Here is a 19,535-nt window from a genome sequence, read left to right as displayed (position 1 = left end):
TCCTTGTCTTTAGTTATTCTGGCTATGCCTTCACCCATGCTAAGAAACAGTCATGCATTAAGCTCTCTTTAAACTTCCTCATACCACCTGCTTATTTAATCAAGCTCTTGCACTAAATATTTGCTTTTTCCTGCCTTTCTCACTTTGCCTTGATGCATCTTCACTCTTTCTATTCCTTTAACAACACTTCTGAAAAAGTCCTCAATGACCTTCAATTCCTTTTTATTCCTTCTCAGTAAGAATTTATATATATATATATATTCTCAGAAGAGATCCTTTATTTCCCTATGTGAGAAATTGTTTTTCAGATTTATCATCCATTCTAAATAATATTAAAATATTCAGTGGTTTCAAGGGTTTCTATGACAATGCAGACCTATTGGATTTAAATCTGTGGCATGTACAGGGAAATTAGAACTCATCTTTGAGCCCGGTGAATTTCTAGGTTAGTGAGAATTTTAGAAGTTATAATAAGGGCATCCTGACACATGCCAAAGTCAGTGACATGCAGAGCATGGACATAACATGAAATGCTGTACTGAATGCCATTCTACTATTTTGATTTAAGTCATGAAAGTTTCCTCTTTGTTTAATTTTATCATCCATGAGTTGCACAGTTGGAAATTGGGAGAAAAAAAGTTAATATTTACTGGTTCAGGCCAATACTAATTTCAAAAAAACATTTATCTAACTCTCTGTTACTTAAGTGAGTGTGCTGTCAAAAAACTAGAGACAAATCATGCCCAAGATTAGTTTTTCACGTGAATAAAAGTAAGTTTCCCATGAACATATGAGAATTTTTCTTCTTAACAAAGAAAAGCTTATGATCATTAAACAATATTAAGAATGTTGAGGCCTCCAAATTTACCTCTGCTTTTCAATAATAATAATAATAAATCATTCTGAAAATATAAGCAATTTGTTAAAAGGATCAGAATACAAGCTTCAAGAAATATAAATATTCTGTCAATGATTTGTATGCATCTTGAAAAGGTACATGTAAATATTTGTAAATTTGTAATTTTTTAATACATGTAATGTATCAAAATATTTTTAGTCACTTTTATATATATATATATAGGAAAATGTACATGTAGAATCTTGTAAATAGATTAAGGTTGGAATGATTAAATAATAACTTCATTTTCATATCATTTCCACTGTGATACCAAATGTAGCTATTCAAGAATCCCTGGCTTGACTAGTTACAATATCTTAACAAAAAGTTTTAAGATTTTTTGTTACAATGATCATAAAAGTCACTGGCTATTCTTTAGATTGCACCCTGACTTCCAAGAAATTGAACGGAAAGCCTAATCTTATCTGTCACCATAAGTGTTCATTGGACTCCTTTAAGAACTCTTGGTCTCACTGGAGAACTCCTGAAATAATTTTCTTTTAACATCAGGACTGCCAACTCTTATTTTCATAATAATAGAAATTGAAAGAATCTATATTTTAAATTGTTGGAGGTTTCAGGAAAACAACATTTTCAAAATTACTTTGAAAAAATTCTTAATTCTATTTGGAACAAAATCCTTTCACTCATGGGAGAGGAAGATCCTGCATTCCCTGAGGTTTTGGGGTTGAGGCTACTTGTTTACAATAAAACAGTAGGAAGAGGGAGAGATTTGGCACATCCATTTTTGTTCCTTCTTCTTTTTGTGTGTCTCACCCACCCACTGTCACCGTCTGCCACAACTCTTGACCTACAGGTAGCAAGATCAATGCAACAATTATTTTAATCTATGGAAATCTACAAAAGGATAACCAAGTAAATATCTAGACTTTCTGTTGCTTTTATTATTGCAAAACTTCTTTTTTTTTTTTTTTTTTTTCCTAGAAGGGTTCCTATGCTCACTGAAAAAAGCACAATATATGTTGGCAAGACTATCATGTATAAAAGTTAAGTACTGGGAAGTGTCTATTTCTTGACCTCCAAATAAGAAGATGTCAAAGGGGAAATGAGTACCTGTTTTATATATGAGATCTTTAGCTGGCATATTTTTAATTCACTGTTTTAAATAGAAATTGTAAATTGATGGAGGTTTATATCAGTTGATTTACTAAGTAGCATGGATTGGATACAGGGTTTAAATAGACACAAAGCAAATAAATTATTTGTTTCTGCACAGGGGAATCTTCTATTTCCTTCTATTTTAAGAAATACTTTCCACTAGCCAAAAGAAAAAAAAAATTAACATAGATAAATTATATCCCATGGGAGTATGAGGGATATGCAGGATGTAAATCTAAAATATTGGTTAAAACCCAAAAGGAAACATTTTCTTTTGGTTCATATTTTAAATTATTGTTCTCTAATACAATCTAGGTCAGCTTGTAAACAAAAAATACAAAATGAAGAAAAAATGTTTCTGCATTTCTAATGAGAAATATTTTAATACCTTCAAAGGAACATATTCAAGATATTTTAAAAGTTTCCCTTTTCTAGAAATATTTCATTATTTCAGCTCAAATTCATATGGCTTTGATCTTATGAATTTATCTTTTTTCACAAATTAACCACTGATAATTGAAAAGAAAAAGCTCTTCTCTGCTATGGATAGATCATCTTGCTTCATCACATATAGCAAATTGACTAATTATAATATTTAAAAACTCTTTTTAAAAGCCTTTTTGGATTTCCTACAGTTTGTTAGTTTCTGTCTAATAACAGCAGTAGTTACCTTCTCCATTGGAGCAGTTTGTTGTTTGGGAAAGAAAAATTAATTCAATTAATATAATTCACTCATAGATGTAAATGCCACTGTGACAGGCCATCAGTAAACCTGAAAGGAAAGGAAATTCTCCTTATGCTATTATAATAATACTTTTCCTCGGAGGGATGAGCATCACAATGTGGAGCGTTACAATGAGTTTATAGTAGAGATTAAAGGTATCAGAAATATGGCAAAGAAAAAATATTATAAAGAAGCTACATATCAAACCTAATTTATATCAAAACATTGAGGAAATAATCTATGTGACTCAACAGACCTTTGCATTTGCAGTAACATGCTGCAGTCTCTTTTCAGATGCAGATCAGCCAAAGGATGACAATAAGAAAAGCAAATTAGAACTGTAAAACAGATTTAGGCATTCAGTTTTACTAATAGATGGGTGGTGTTTTAAAATCTGCCTTGATGATCATCAGTCATTCCTTGACATTTCTACCTCATTATTTGATTTCCAAAGACTGCTAAGAATTTCTATTGTCTAAAAAAAAATTCTTTTCCATGGTGTAGAGAAAGCTGGTATTATCAACTTTTCAAGTTGAGAAATTAATTGGCCAATTATCTTTTTTTTTTAGGCAAACATAAAGTTATTTATGCCAATGTACTTCAGGAAAAAACTGGGATGAAACTAGACTAAATAACACTAAGCTATACACTGTCAAAAGTTTATTCTTCAAAGAAAACCATAGTTTCTTGATGGATGTTCCTTAACAGATTTCAATTGTCCACCTACTGAAAAGTTTTAGTTACGTCTGAGGGATTTCAGATATTATGAAACTAGAAATATTTGCGACTTGACTAAGACACATGAATTCAATGCAATAAATGTAGCCAAGAACTCTTTTGTTTTTATGTTTATGAAATGGTATCTGAAACCACGGATAAACGTTAATATTCCTGTAAAGTAGGTTATAAGTTACAATGCTAAGCTGCTGAAAAATATGGAATTGAAAAGCAAAATTTATACCGTTCCATTTCCTTTCAACTTCAAGGTAAAACCTCATTAAGGCAATGGAGTACTCTCACAAAAATATTTTCTAAACTTTATATTTTACATAATTTATAAAATATTTTGGATGTTCTTCTCCTGCTGACCTGTAGCCATCAAAAGTTCACAAACTACCACCTGAAAAGCATTTGTGTATATCATAAATAATTCATGATATTTAGATTCTCCCCCAGTACAAAGAACTACAGAACCAACTATCAACTTCTCCCTACAAAGTGTCAAAACCAGAAAGAAAATGGCCTAGCAGTAGCAGAGATAGATGTTTTACTCTTGCTCCTATCTGTGTGTAGCCCGTTTTTTTTTTTTTTTTTGTGGTTTGGTTTTGTTTTGTTTTGTTTTTGTTTTGTTTTGGTTGGGTTTTTTTTGTGGGGTTTTTTTTGTTTTGTTTTGGTTTTGTTTTTTTGTTTGTTTGTTTGTTTGTTTTTTTGTTTTTTTTTTTTTAATATCAGTATCTATAAATTTTGTTTATCTCTGTCTGGACACCTGCTTTTAATAGCTTTGTTTTGTTTGCTGAATAAATGCTTTTCTTTTTTTTTTTTCTTCCCCATTTCTTTTTTTCCTTTCCTTATTGAGTGTCAGTGACATGCAACAAACAGAAGTGTTTCACAGACACCATTTCAGGGACTTCCTTTGCCTGCAAATGTGGCACTTCGGTTTTAAAATGGTAGTCCAGTACCGTTCTCTGTACTTAAAAAATGCAAAAGCTGAAATACTTTGAAATTATTTTGTTCATTGCTTGACAGATTTCATCTGGGTTTTCTGCAACAAATTCTCTGTCAAGCTACTCTCTCCATTATACATCTCATTATCTATTTGGATAGCTATGACCCTAACACTTTTCTGAAGAGGGAAATAGAGTGTTTTCTTCAAGCTACTCAGTCTAGACATGTTTTATCATTAACATATTTCATCTTACAAAATGCCTTCGTTCAGGTAAAGTGGAACTGTATCCTGTCTTTATATTACTAGGTTATAAATAGATTAAAAATTTGTTTCCCTCTGTTATAACGCTATGCAATGTCTACAACTGAACACAATCAGAATCTGAATTGTTTCCTAGTGAAAGACAGTTTTCATCCTGTCATATTCCCTATTTGGCATGTAAGCATTTTTTCTAAAAAACCTTTTTATCAGTACTTCCCTTTCAAAACAAATCTCTACAATCTTATTAAGAGCACAGCTAAGTATCATAGTTCTGCATCAAGGCCAGTGGAGGATCTTGAGCATGGGGAAGTGAGAAGCAGAAAGACTGACAATAGAACAAGAATTGCTTTGAGTAAAGATACTAAGAAGCAGTGAATTGTACCTTAACCCTACTGTAACAGGGTATCATGAACATAATGAGTATTTTGGATAACAGAAAAACCGTACAACTCCCCGAAAATAATAGCAACATAACAGCTTTTCTTTTCCTTTCCTCATACATGGGGCCTCTAATACCCAAAACATTAATGAGTCTGTCAAGGCCTAGTCATTTTAACCAGTGGTGGTCACGGTGTCTCAGGAACCTCTTCCCGCCTTGCCTGGCCAGCCCTGACACCGGCCACAGGAAAGGTACAGCTCGGTATTCTGGAACACCTCACTGATCCTGTGGGCTCTGTGTTCCGTGAGCGTGTTCTGTGACGATGGAATAAAGGGAGGACGCTGTTCAGGTTTCAGCCACTGGAGTTTATTAGTGCCCCACAAAGGACAACCTCACCTGCAGGGACTCTGCCTCGGCAGAGCACAGATCACCCTGGTGCAGCAGCTTAAATACAGGGGTGGAACAATGGGAGGGGTAGAGCAAGGGACCAGTCAGGGGCAGGTAGGGAGTGCCTCTGTGACTGAGGGACACACAAAGGAGCCAGCCCAGGAGGGGAAGGAGGGAACAGCTGGGATCCTGCCCAATCACTCGATGACCTCACTGGAACTTTCTAGACCTAGGGTGAGGCCTCAAAGTGATGGACAGGACACGGGGGTTGTATAACAGATGATTCACACTTAACTGTAACTGGGGCAAACCATGAGGGACAAAACTCAGGGGGGGGTACATGGAACGAACCATTAGCAAACAGATAACAATATGATAATAAACCATAAATACATACATTAAACTCAGAAAATGAAAACACACCACTACACAGTTTCACATCATTAAAAACATTTAAAGTTTTGTTCTCTCTTTATTTTGTTAAACATTTGTCATCAGTCACTAAGAAGATTTCCCAATTAAACTATCACTTCAGAAGCATTAACAGAAATGTGCAGATTCTCAAGTACCTATATTTCAGCTATTAATACAGTTGGATGCATTAAGTGCTAGTACCAGGAAGTTTTAGTAAGCAGATAAGTTTATATCAGTATATTCTTAAATGCTTAGCTTTTTTCTTTCTCTGTGTCATAAAAGGTAGTCATAGAATCACATGTATGATCTGGTTTTTCTTTGTTACCTTTCAAAATGTGTTAATATCTACCTGCATCCTGGGTTTTGAGGCTGAGAAATTTTTGGTGGTTCAGTTCAGTGCATTTTTTTCTTAGTGATTATTTTTGTCTTTCAGACTTGAATCTCCTACTAGATCTTTGGTGATGGAAGCACCCAGGGGAGTGCAAGTCAGCGCAGCTGCAGGAGACTTAAAGGCTACCTGTAGAAAAGAACTGCACTTACAGTCCACAGAAGGGGAGGTAAGTTCAGCCAGTAGAGAAATGTTCTGCAGCTCTGCCCAGAATAACACAAACAGCGCGAAGAGGGTTTATGCACCAGCAAGGTATACAACAGAAAAAGTGTTCTGCATTTCCTTTGTTAAATCAATTTTGGTTTAGCCTGTTCAACTATTGGTATTTATTTCCTTTTTTATAAATCTTTGAGTCCATAAGTTTCATTCACCCTGAAAATAAATTTGGTTACATTAACACAGATCAGAATTACTTGTAAATGAAGAGTCAATAAAAAAGCTTCCATGGAACAGAGTCGGTTAGGTGATACTGGTAAAAAATTAGTTTGGATTAATCTGTCAAAATAAGACAGAGAAGTTTGGATTAGTTTGGATTAATGCATCATTAAACCATGATTAAGAAGTTTAACAAATTTGGAGTTAAACCTGTGGTTTAACTCCTTAATCTTTTATTATCGCTGTAAGACACAGAGTATTTCCATCGTATGTTCTCTTCCTGTTTTATTAGTGCCTTGTTTCAGATATCAGTGATAAGTGATTGATATAAAAAGATTCTGGTAAAGATTCTTCACATGTAAACCCATTGGAACTCATGAAAATGGTACAAAATTGGGTTATTTGTTGGGATGGCAATCTATGTGTTGCAGAAATGCAGGAAGGATTCCTGGTATGGGACTCCTTTTATCTTCAGATCATAAAATGATATAGCATTAAAAAAAAAAAAAAAAAGCAAAAACTTGTTGATGGCTATCAAGATCTCTCAGATTTCTATTAGGCACTTTGGAGAAATTGATAGATTTTCAAATTGTTCTCAGAGGGCCTTTTTACATTACAGCATTTTTTTAAATCGATAATGTAAATATCTCATTGTGAATGGAGCTCTTTATAAATATTTTTCCTTTTATGTTTGTATTTTGTATTCTCTACCAAATATTTCCAGATATTTTACATACTATACAATATAAGTAAAACAAAAAAAAACAAACATACACATTTGTGACACATTGTCCCCTGGAATGTACACTCTGCATTGCAATGCAGGCAGGAGCGGGAATATTTTGGCCATTATACTGCATCAAAAGCCTGTTTTGATAACACTTTTTTATTGATGCAAGTATCTGTCCAGCATCATTAAAGCACTATGTTCTCCTAATTCAGAGTCTCAAATATTTATATACCACATGCCCTACCTTATTTTTGAGTTTCTCCAAAATTCAACTCTTCCCCCAGTCTCTCATCTTTACTTACCACCTCTCTTACTGTTTCTTAACATTTTTGAGATGGACGTGAAAAATCTAATCCTCTTTTACTAGTAAATATTGTCCTGCCTCACCATTGTCCTTTCTGTGGGTATTTTTGAATCTAGAACTTCCTGTAATCTGTCTTGTTTTCCCTTCATAAATTCCTATCTGGCCAAATCCATTGTGTTTTCTAAATTTGTTAACATAAATTTTACAAATATTTATTTTTTCTTTCCTGTCATGATATCGCCAGAGGGGAAAAGTAAAACTTTAATTAAAATTAAAGTTTAAAAAAAGAAGCCAACAGAAAAACTGTTACCTTTCCTTAGTCTTCCATTACTCTTTAAGCTATGCTTGTTTCTATATTTTCTTTGTTTTGTATCATACACCTTCATACAAATATTTTATCTCCGGATCCATCAGGTTTTTTTCTCTATATCAACATTGTGATTTTATTGCATGGCTTCTCGTTTTTCTTAAGTATTTACTATACCTTGTTGGAAAGATAGTTTCGGAAATAATGTCCTATGACCTCATTTGGACTTTGACAATGGGAATGCAAGAAAAGATATAATGCCTATATTATGTATTATTCATAGCTGGAGTTCAATTTGGTATTAAATGTTTTGTCATTAAAAAAATGTCAGTGAAAAGCTGACTTTTCTGAACTTCTTATTAAAAATCGTTATTTTCTCTATGTGATAAGACTTTGCACATCTGTGATTTCCTACATAGGTTTTAGATTGAAAATTATCAGAAAATAAATTACCAATGTTTCTCCAATCTTTCCCAATGAACTGCCCAATAAATATACATCTGACAGTTCAATGTCTTGAATGCTTGCAATTTCAGTAAGATCTGAAATGAACTGTAGCCTAAATCCACAAAGAAATTCGATCCTGAGGCCTGACCAATGCCTTTATAGTCTTCTGTTTAATCTCTTCCACTGGAGAAGGTGTGAAGAAAATGCAGAAACACTTTGGAAGGGATATGCCAGGCACCACAGCATTAGCTGTTGTGCAAAGTTACTATGGCCATGTTAGGCAATTGCTGGACTAATTACAGCCTGGTGTGAGGAACCAGAGTGAACAGCCAATGGATTAAATATCTACACAATGAAATATTGATTACTTTTCTTGCTTACAGCCCAACAGATAAACCACAGATTAGCACACAGTATTAAAAAAAAAAAAAAAGTTTAAAGGTTTTATCATTATTCATTTTTAAGAAAACACATTCTAAAATTACAAAGTATCTGTATAAAAAATAATCTTAATTTTAGCCTAAAAATTGAATGCCTTGTCAGTCAAGTTTCCTCCACAAATAAATTAATGTTGTCTTTTGAATTGGATTTGTGAATCATTTTCATTATAAGAAAATATGTACTAGAATGAAATGCAAGTATTTTTATATTCTGGTTAACTAAATTTAATTTTTTAATGTTTGGAAGCTTTTACAAAAACTCATCAAAGATATGTGAATTAGTATTTTCTTTCTCTAGAAAAGTTATTGCCCTATTATGACAGCAAATGGCTATGTGGCACCTGGAATCAACCAGTTATAGCCATGTTACAGAGCATTATGCATTTACTGACTATGAAACATAGATTTTCCTTTTATTTAAGAATAACTTTGAAATATTTTTAAGAACATATATTTTTTTATAAAATACTTTTCTTCTAGTTTTATGTCTATGCAGTATAGTCTTTAGCCTCCCACATCACAAACTGAATGCCTCTCAAGCATCCTGAATTCTGCTGTTTGATACATTTTCTTTTTATTTAATGCAGTATTATAATAATCCTTTTAGCCCTATTACTCACATTATAATGTGTGATCCCAGACTGAATACTGGGGGCTGTAATTTAGATTCAGATTCTGCCACCCGTTCTAAAGCTCTTGAGCTGCACCCCTGTGAGTCGAGGCATCAGCAGAATCCTCTGATTCAATTATAACTTGGCATTTAATTGGAACTATGTATTATTCTATAAATAAACCATAACCAATGGTTTAAAGCAGCAATCATTTACTAGGAACATGAAATGTGAAGCTCCAGGCTACAGCTGAATCCACTGGTTTACATAAGAACAAAAAGACCATATCTTGTCTGGAAGTTCAGCACAATGACTGCGAGTTCGCTACTGCTTTTTCACATAAAAATGTAATGCAAAAGTACAAATCAATTTTGAATTCTGTAGATACTTGATTTCACTAGACATAAAAATGTTCAAATTGAACCTGAAACACATAATTTTATAAAGTTAGCAAGCTGAAAAGTCTATTTGATGGTGTCCACTCATTTGCCTAACAACTAATTATAATGGTTTTGACCATCCAGAATCACAGAAAGGGTCAGGTTGGAGGAGGACCACATTGAGTCTTCTGGTCCTGCTTCCTTGCTCAAGCAGGGTCATTCTAGAGCATACAACACAGGATTGTGTCCAAATGGTTCCTGAATATCTCCAGTGAGGGAGAATCCAGAGCTTTTCTGGGCAATCTGTGCCAATGCTGAGTAACCCACACAGTAAAGAAGTTCCTTCTCATATTTAGGTGGAGCTTTCTGTGAAAGAGTTTCTGCCCAGTGCCTCTTGACCTGTTGCTTGGCACCACAAAGAGTCTTGCAGATACTCATAGATATTGATGAGTTCCCCTCCCAGATGTCTGTTCTTGAGGCTGAACAGGCCCAGCTCCTTCAGCCTTTCCTCACAAGAATGATGTTGCCATCCCTTACTCATCTTTGTTGCCCTCCACTGGACCTGCTCCAGGAGCTCCATGTCTCTGTTGTCCTGTGGAGCCCAGAGCTGGACACAGCACTCCTGATGTGGCCTCACCAGGGCTGAGCAGAGGGGCAGGATCACCCCCCTCAACCTGCTGGCAATGCCCTTCCTGATGCACCCCAGGACACCACTGGTGTTCTTGGTCTCAAGGACACTCTGCTGGCTCAGGGACACCTTGCTGTCCACAAGGACTCCCAGAGCTGCTTTCCAGAGGGTCACCCCCACCCTGCTGGTGCATGAGGATATTCCTCTCCACGTGCAGGACCCTGCCTTTGCCTTTGTTGAATTTCAGAATGTTTCTCTCTGCCCATCTCTCCAGCCTGTCGAGGCCCCTCTGAAGGGCTGTTCAGCACTCTGGGGCATTGGCTACGTCAGTCTCTGAAGCAGAAGGCTCAGTAGGCTCAGCTCTTAGGAGCCTTGAGCAGCTGCTATGAGTCTTTCCAAGGAGCTTCTATGTAAGTTAGGCTCTGCACTTTCTTTGCATCCTGTTGACTGTCGAAGATGAAGTCAATAAAAGGAGAAAGATGTACAGAGGCTTCTCATTTTCACAAATGTATTCTTATTAATCACCTTGTCTATGATCTTTTTCCTATTTACTTCTTTATGCCCTTGTATTTCCCAGTCAAATTACACTCTGTCATAGCATCATTTGGAGAGTATATTTTGTTATTTCTGGTGTTATAAAGCTTATCCCTCACTATGGTAAGGCTTATCGATGTCGCAATAAAAATGAGCAATATTTTTTAACAGACAAAGTTTATTCAAAATCAGCATGGCAGAAAAGAGGCCAAGTTTATATTTGCTGTTTTAGCACAGCACATTTAATGAAACACACAGATAATAATATTTTGTAGAGTATAACAAATGCATATAGTATTAACATTTGATTTAGAATCCTATCCAGTTCTAAATCCAGGAGATGCATTTAACACAGAGATTAATAATTAAGATTTATTAATATTTAATAAAACTGCAGAAATCTTCATTTGTAAGCTCAAATAACAGTACCATTTTAAAACGTTTGGTGGCATTTTTGTGGTAGGTTTTTATGTTCTGAAACACAAAATAAAAAAGAAACAGGACTTTTAGAATTAAGTAGATATACTGAAATTGAATTACTTTGTTGTACATGCTGTTTGCCATAACTATGGAGGAATGGCTGATCGAAGACAAAAATGTTTCATAGATCAGTTCAATTCAACCAAGTTATGTTTGTCTGAGAATAAATTTATGCAAAAAAATTTAAGTGTTTCTATGCATGAATTGAGTTCAATAGACAATTAGCAATGGCAGGCTCTAGAGCTCAAAGATCCACTGTTTATTCACCAAAAAATATTTAATACATGTGATGCATTTTGTTTTCAAATCCTTTTCATGGCATTGAGCAGTTAACTTCTTACTGTTGTCTGTGAAGAAAGAGATTAGAGAAAATGAAGGGAAAATTCACTGTATCTCTTTTAATTACAGGTTTAAAAAAAATCAGGATGTTTGGACAGATACTTAAAATCAAATGCATATTATTTAAAAAACCTTTCATTTTCAAACTAGTTATTAATATGTAATTTAATTTATAGGGAAAAAACCCCAGTGTTCTATACCAGTTTAAAATCAAAAATAGAAAACTACAAAAGCAAAGCAATTTAACTGACAATACCCATATTCCAATTGTTTTTTCATGGCCAAATTTTCAAGATCTACACCATAAAGAATTTTATTAGAAAGGTAGAAGTGACAATGAATAATTTGTTATATAATTATTTTTAAAAAATTTGCCTCACCTTTTAGTTGAATGATTTCTTGAATGGTAATTGAATTTTTGTACTCTGCAAATTAAGCACAAATATTCCAAATACATTTTCTTTTCTGGGTTGTGAACATAAACCACAAAGAATTCACAACTGTCCAAGACTGAATGAATTTGTGAAGACTGAAAATTATTTCCATAACAGAAAGAATAAACACACCAGAAAGTGTTTTTTCTTCAGTAGGCACCCATATGTTATATTGGGGTCAAAATTCAGAAGTACCAATATATACTTTTGTGTATTAAGTTTACATTATTTTGCACTTAACATGAAACCTTACCCTCAAAACCACATACTGATGAGTCAAAACATAAATTCTTCCATTCAAGAATAAACTGTACACTTACTAATTTACAGTGTTATTTTTAATATATAGTTATGTTATTTTTCAAATCCCTTTCAGTTGTCAGTATTTGTAGTCATAATATGGAGATGGGAATGGGAGCAATACTGCCAGAGTGACTCTGCTCAGGTGTACCAGGTATAATCTTTAGAAAGAGAATATCCACCACACCAGGCTACCCTTAGGCTTGAAGGTCTCATTTCTCTTGTGGTCGACTGATCCTAGTACTGTAGAGAATACATTGTCAATACAGTTTGTACTAGATATTTTGGTCTTCTCTGAATATTTAGTATATTCAGTTTCATCTCAGTCATTACATTAATTTCACTGTTTAATTGTTCCTTAAAACTGTTAATCATTATGACCAATATGGTTCCAGATATTGTGCCATCGTATGCTTAAATTTTCCAATATATATGCTATCAAGTTAATATTTAATTTTTTTATCACAACTTTTTGTTCCTTTTCTCAGAACTATCATTTAGATTTAATGAAAGCCACAGATAAGTGTTAGAATAAATGGTCCATGCAAACTGCAGTAGTTCAATTTACCCTATAGTTCATCTTAACCTTGAATGTTGAAACACATCAGCATATGAAAATTATATAGTTGAATCTAGTGACTTAATCTGTATAATCCTCTTTGTAAAATGCTTCTGATAGCCTTTGCAGAATAGCAAAAAGACTAAGAAAAATCCCTGGACTCCTGTAATTCAGAATAATTTAGTATTTAAGGGAATCCAAAAGTTTTATTTAGTGAGACATCACTACAGTGTCTTCTCATACTGATTGATTAGCACCCACCTATCAGATTTCCTTCTTTTCTTTCACATTTCCTCCAGTTTCTTGGCATTTCTTATCTACAGTAGACCTGAAAGATGCCTTTGCAGTCCTATAGAACTGCCTTTTTAATCAAAGAGTACATGGATACAGAAAATTCTTCATTGTCTATAAATTCTAAGGTTTTAATTTGTCTGTATCAACTTAAACTGTCATTTGCTGTCTTGACTAAGACCCATTGGAGAATTTTATACATGACAGGTTCATATCTCTGTATTAAAGGGCTTGTACGAGTATTTGATTTTTTACCTCATGCCTACATATTTCCCACTGAAAGTTTGCTCCTTCAGTTTCATTCTTTGTTTTGTAGATAATCTATATTTTCTGGCTTGCCTTCCTTTTTCTTTCCCTCTCAATATTCAGATTAACAATACAGTCTGATGAACAGGTGAATGGCAGATCTTTGTTAGCAAAAAGTGTATATCAAAAGAGTACCATTTTTCCATTTCTATCACATACACTACAGGCTGATTCAGTTTGATATTTTAATCAGTCAGAAATCAGATCTACTTTTAAATGTTATAAATTAATGTATTTTTCTCTGTACTAAGATGCATGTGACAAAGGAGTGATCTGGGATTTCTAAACCTTAAGTATTTAGAGAGAATGATGCTGCTTAGCATTCTGCTCTCCATGAAATAACATTTCTTGGAGTAGCTGCTGCCTTTTCTATCTTGCAATCTGTTAGTCAGTCTCCTACAATGTTTCCAGAATGGATGAAGGCTTTGGTTTTATTTTTGCATATTTGTCTGCTGAGGAGTGGGACACACAGAAAGAGTATGGCTGGCCTACATTGCCTTGATGCATGTGGGGTATTAAATGGCTTATCTCATACCTCTCACAGCAAAACAAATTAGAGAAAGACCATGTACACAGGCACTTCCAGTAGCTACTGTCATCTAGCATCTGTGTTACCTAGAAACATCATACTGTTTAATTTTTTGTCTTGCCACTTCTTCCCTTCTCTTTAAACACCTGATAACATCAGGCATTAAACAGTAAGTAGTTTAAGTTTTGCTGCTGTTGGAGGATATGAATTTCAGTTCAGCAGATCAGAGGAGAGGAAACATACATCCTCAAATATGTACGCTGAAATTCCTGATGTGTTGGGATACTCTGGTGGTATATTTGGATTCCTGCTTAACTAAAAATAGCAATGTTGCATCTCTAAATTTCATCTTTCATTGCTAACCTTGACAGCATACGTACAAGGTAGATTTTAATACTGGCTTCAAGCCACCTTATTAGTCCTCTTCACCTCAGGCTTCACCAGGGTGTAGCTATAGGGATGTGATTAAATTGCACTCACTGCAGCAGATATCACCCTCTTAAGAAGCCAGTTTAATTTTTCTCAGACACCATACCCTGGTATCCACATTGCTCACCAGATGTTCTGGGAAGCATGCTAGGACAGGGCTCGATAGCTACCGTTCAGGATTATGATACCAGATAAACCTGGATTGTTGTACATCACAGTGTGACGTTTGAAAGTACTGGTGGAAAAGCCTGCACGGCTATGCTTATAAAGATAATTTCATTTAATAAACAAAATAACTGAGCTACATTGTGTTGTAATGGACATCAGAGTAAGGTGCTCTGCATTAAAGTCTTGGAGCAGTACATTGTAGAACACCTGCAACGATAGATTGTAGAAGTGTAGCTGTCCTGATGTAAACAAACAGAAAAATTATTGAGCTCACAGCAAATAATTTTAATGAAGTTCAAGGGATTAACTCCAGCAAGATCTCTGGCACATAGGCCCTCTGACTTTTTGAGTTAATTCTTGTTTGAATCAAAATATGTCTTTTAGAACCCATTTAATTTTATTTTACAGATTTTTCATGTACCTTCCCCATCATAACAGCAGCTAAGCTGTTAAAATGGCCAGTCACATAATCTGCCAAAAGTATAAAGAGCTCATCTTGTATTTTGCTGGATTGCTTTACATGTATATCTTCTATATTGAAGTGTGTTTTATTATTGAATATATAATATTCTAATGCCTTCAGCTTCCATAGAAATAGTATTTTTTTTTCTTCTTTTCTGGTATTCCAACTGTATCCAAGTATATTCCAAGGTGTGCTGGTTTTGGCTGGGATAGTGTGTGGGGCTGTAGTTTGAATTTGTGCTGAACACAGGGTTGATGATATAAAGATGTTTTTGTTATTGCTGAGCAGAGCTTCCACAGAGCCAAGGACTTTCCTGCTTTTCATACTGCCATGCTAGGAAGGAGACTTGGGGTGCATGGGAGGCTGAAAAGTGACACAGTCAGGACAGGTGACCTCAACTGACCAAAGGAACATTTCATACTCTATGACATCAGGTTCAATATATGAAGTTCCTGGGGGAAGAAGGAATAAGGGGAAGGGCCTTTGAAGTGCTGGTGTTTGTCTTCCCAAGTTGCCGTTACGTGTGATGTGGCCCTGCTCTCCTGGAGATGGCTGAGCACCTGCCTGCTAATGGGAAACGGTGAAATCATTCCTTAGATTGCTTTGCTTGCGTGCATAGCTTTCACTATTAAACTGTTTTCATCTCAACCCATGAGTATTCCAGCTTCTACCCTTCCAATCCACTTTCTGATCTTTCTGGTGGGGGTATGAGTGGGTGGCTGCATGGCACATGGCTGCTGGCTGGGGATAAGCCATGAAGCCATGACACAGGGCTTACTGAATGTCAGTATTAAAAGTCAAAAAGGCCCTCAGATTTTTTTTTTTTTAGCTCTATTTGTTAAAAGTTATCAAGAACTGCTGATTAAAAGTATGTGACATTACTGGCTCCAGTTCAATATCCCACTGAGTTACTGTTGAAATTGAAAGTATTTTATCACAGTCATGTTCTGACATCAAATTTTGATCTTTTTCTGAGTACAGAACTGTGCTGAGCATTATTTAGAACAAAAGATACACTTATACTTACATAGACCTTGCATTGCTAAATGCTACTGGATTTTTATGCAATGCTATTGATAACTTTATTGTTACTACTTAAATAATGGACCTTTTACTATTTGTTTTTTCTTGATGCGAGAAATTAAATGCTTGTCACTCCATTCATTATTATGTCCTTTTTTTCCTTCCCACATTTTACCCATTTCTAGTGTCTAGTTTGGTATTAAATTCTTTTTCCTCTATCTCTTTGTTTTGTTTTCATTTTATATTTGCCATAGTTAATTTCACATTTACTCTTAGATGACCTGAATATTTTAACATATGTAATTTTTTTTCAGTTGTAATTCTAACAGAACATTATTAAATTGTGCCAAACACCATCCACATTTCTTACATAAAAACTATTTCTTACAGGGGTTATGACTACTAATTGTCTCAGGCCTGTAATACTGGACTTTCCAAGCAACATTGTATGTATGTGTGAAAGCAGGCATTGTGACATACAGATGGCACCTTTGCCTCTCAGACTCTCCCTTTCTCTCCCTTTTAGTATTTCCTCCATGGCAATATATTACTGTGGGAGCTGGAGAACTTACAGTGATGGGGAGTTGTAGTGTTTGGGGCTACTTTCACACTATATTATCTTCAATAATTCCAGTCATTTACAATGCTTCTGTTGTGGATGGAAACATGAATATGAATCAATCCCTGCATAAAATTTTATCAAGACACTTTTTTTTTTCTCCAGCCTGCTATTCCTGACTTCTCTATAGCAGAAGCTCAATAGTGCTTCTGCACTCCTTTGCTGCCATATATCACTTATTTCATCATAAAATAATACTTGTCTCCTGTAGAAAAAAAAATAAATCAATGCATTCCATATTTCTTCAGGTTCTTTATATGTACTGTGAACATTGTGGTATAACAATGTCAAGTTGGTTTTCTTGATTATAGATATCATATAAAAACCACTAGCAAGTATTTAAGGAACTCAACTTTTCCTAAGCTTCATAGTGTCACCTCCAGAGCTTAAAGCCATTTTGATTTGTTACGTGGCTTCTAGAAGTTCTAAGTCTGCTCCTGAAATAATGATTGATCTTACTTTAGCTCTTATTTACCCTTTCCATAAATAAAAAACAAACAAACAAATAAATAAATTTAAAAAAAAATGAAAAACTAATTGTGAGCAGCTGGACACTCATCTGTTTGTGCCAGTAGAAGATGTAGTTTTCTGTAAATGTAAGTATTGGAGAACCCAACGAAGATTCATGTATGTTATTTCTATCAACAGTTTCATACTGACTTATGTTATTTGCAATGGCAGATTAAAAAAAAAACAACAACCCCACAATATTTTTAAATCATATTCAATGTTCAAAAACAAATGGGAATATCTTGATGACCTTCTTAATTAGACTTTAACCTGAAATCTTTCCTCCTCTTAATTTAGGTCAAAGAAGCTCTTTATTTTGTGCCTATGTCTTTGTAACCTGATTTAATTATTCTCTGGATGTAGCTATTGTTAAGCCCCTACAATTTAGCACAGTTCAGCACATATTTTCCACTGCTTACAGGAAGACACTAGGGAATATGCTTTAATATCACATCACACTTACTAAAATACAAATCCTGCCAGAGCAAGTATATACTGCTGCTATAAATGAATAAATGTTAATCATAAAATGTGCAAGGGAAAATTCAACCTATTCAGGAATATTGTCAAAATGTTTCTATATAATAATGTTTGTACCTGAATAAGCATGTCAGTGAAGTAATTGCATATATTGTCATAATGATTATTAATGCAGAAATGAGTACACAGAGATGAAAAACAATAAATGCTGACAGCTTTTTTATTTCTAAAAAGAGTAATTTCTAATATATCTTTATAATACTGCTAACAAAGTGTTTCTAAAATTTTAAATGTATTTCTAAAAAATCACAGCTGCCTCAAAGCACTTCTTCAAAATATGTCTCACTGCTGAAAGAAATTCATGTATTTCTCTTTTTTTTTTATCCCTCTTTTAGATATTTTTAAATGCAGATACAATCCGCCTGGGAAATCTACCAGTAGGGTCCTTTTCATCCTCCTCCTCCTCTTCCTTCTCCTCCTCCTCACCCAGCTCTTCAGCTCCTCGCCAGACTATCTATGAGCTCTGCGCCTGTCCCAATGGTAAACTTTACCTGTCCCCAGCAGGAACAAGCTCCACATGTCAATCCAGTAGCAACATCTGTTTGTGGAGCTAGAATGACTCCGATGACTCTGTTTTATCCACACACCACAATAGCCTTTTGTTACTACCCCTCTGCTTCACAGTTCAGTTTGGTTTCCCTCGTGACAAGTTTGACGCTTCAAACGGCCTGCCGAGTGACTCCTTCCACTGTAAGCAGGAGTACAGCGCTGCCTTCTCCTATGGTCTGTGCTGCCACTCAACACAGAGATGGGAGAGAGATATCCAGAAATCAAAGTATGCTTCATCAGGAAACCTAGAACATAAGATCACCTTATTTTCCAAACGGGACAATAACACAGGTGCCTTTGCTACTTGAAGTGAAGCACATAGTTTTAGATTTTTGCAGGACCTGGATATGAACTGCACATAAATATATATCTAGAGAGAGAGAGAGAGAGTACATGAATTTCCCCAGAATCTGATGGTGAGATGAATTGGTTCCTCCTGTATGATATATAACTTTACTGTCTGAAAGCACAATTTTCCATTCATGTTTTTGGATGTAAACTTTTATCCCTGAATTTTAAAATTTTAAAGCATTGTGTGATGCTTGCTTTACTAAACAAATTCAGTAAATGGTTTTTAATACAAAAAGAGACAGAATTCTTCCCTGAGTTTGGTTTCTTTAAAAATTTGTTGTTACTATTTGTCTACTAAGTCTAGGGTTTTGTACACTAGGTAAATTTTGGAAGTGCTCAGCAATATTACTTTAAAAGTTAAAAAGACATGCTCTTGTTTGTCACATCTGAATGACCTTATATAATATTTTCATGGCCATTGCATGTGAAGTGATTGCTTTAAGTAGAACATGCAGTTTCTGGAGAAGAAGACCAGGGTAAAGAAGGAAATTCTGATGATGTTTGTTGATCAGTGTATTGCTCTTCACAAGGTTCTTATAATTGGCAAATACAAAACCAAAAGAGAAATCTTCAAAGGTACATCTTGCCCATTTTCTGACTATGTCTAACTGCTGCCACTTGAACACAGAACAAACATTGGTAGTAATGTAACG

The 19,535-nt window shown here is 34.8% G+C and overlaps 1 protein-coding gene across 3 annotated transcripts in view; it reads left to right on the top strand.

Moving 5' to 3' along the window:
- Positions 1-18,536, top strand: part of SGCZ (sarcoglycan zeta) — a gene marked incomplete at both ends in the record, with an annotated part of 382,627 nt that extends 364,091 nt beyond the window's left edge. For all 3 annotated transcript variants that reach the window (XM_083862032.1, XM_083862033.1, XM_083862031.1), the window contains 2 exons: positions 6,282-6,405; positions 18,318-18,536. In XM_083862032.1, coding sequence (XP_083718158.1) covers positions 6,282-6,405; positions 18,318-18,536 — 343 coding nt within the window. The remainder of the gene's footprint in view (positions 1-6,281; positions 6,406-18,317) is intronic.
- Positions 18,537-19,535: the final 999 nt, after the last annotated feature.

Source organism: Zosterops lateralis (assembly GCF_965231275.1).
Source record: "Zosterops lateralis genome assembly, chromosome: 5".
In the NCBI taxonomy this organism is placed as follows: Eukaryota; Metazoa; Chordata; class Aves; order Passeriformes; family Zosteropidae; genus Zosterops; species Zosterops lateralis.
Note: the sequence above shows the minus strand (reverse complement) of the source record. Positions and strands in the feature narration are given on the sequence as shown.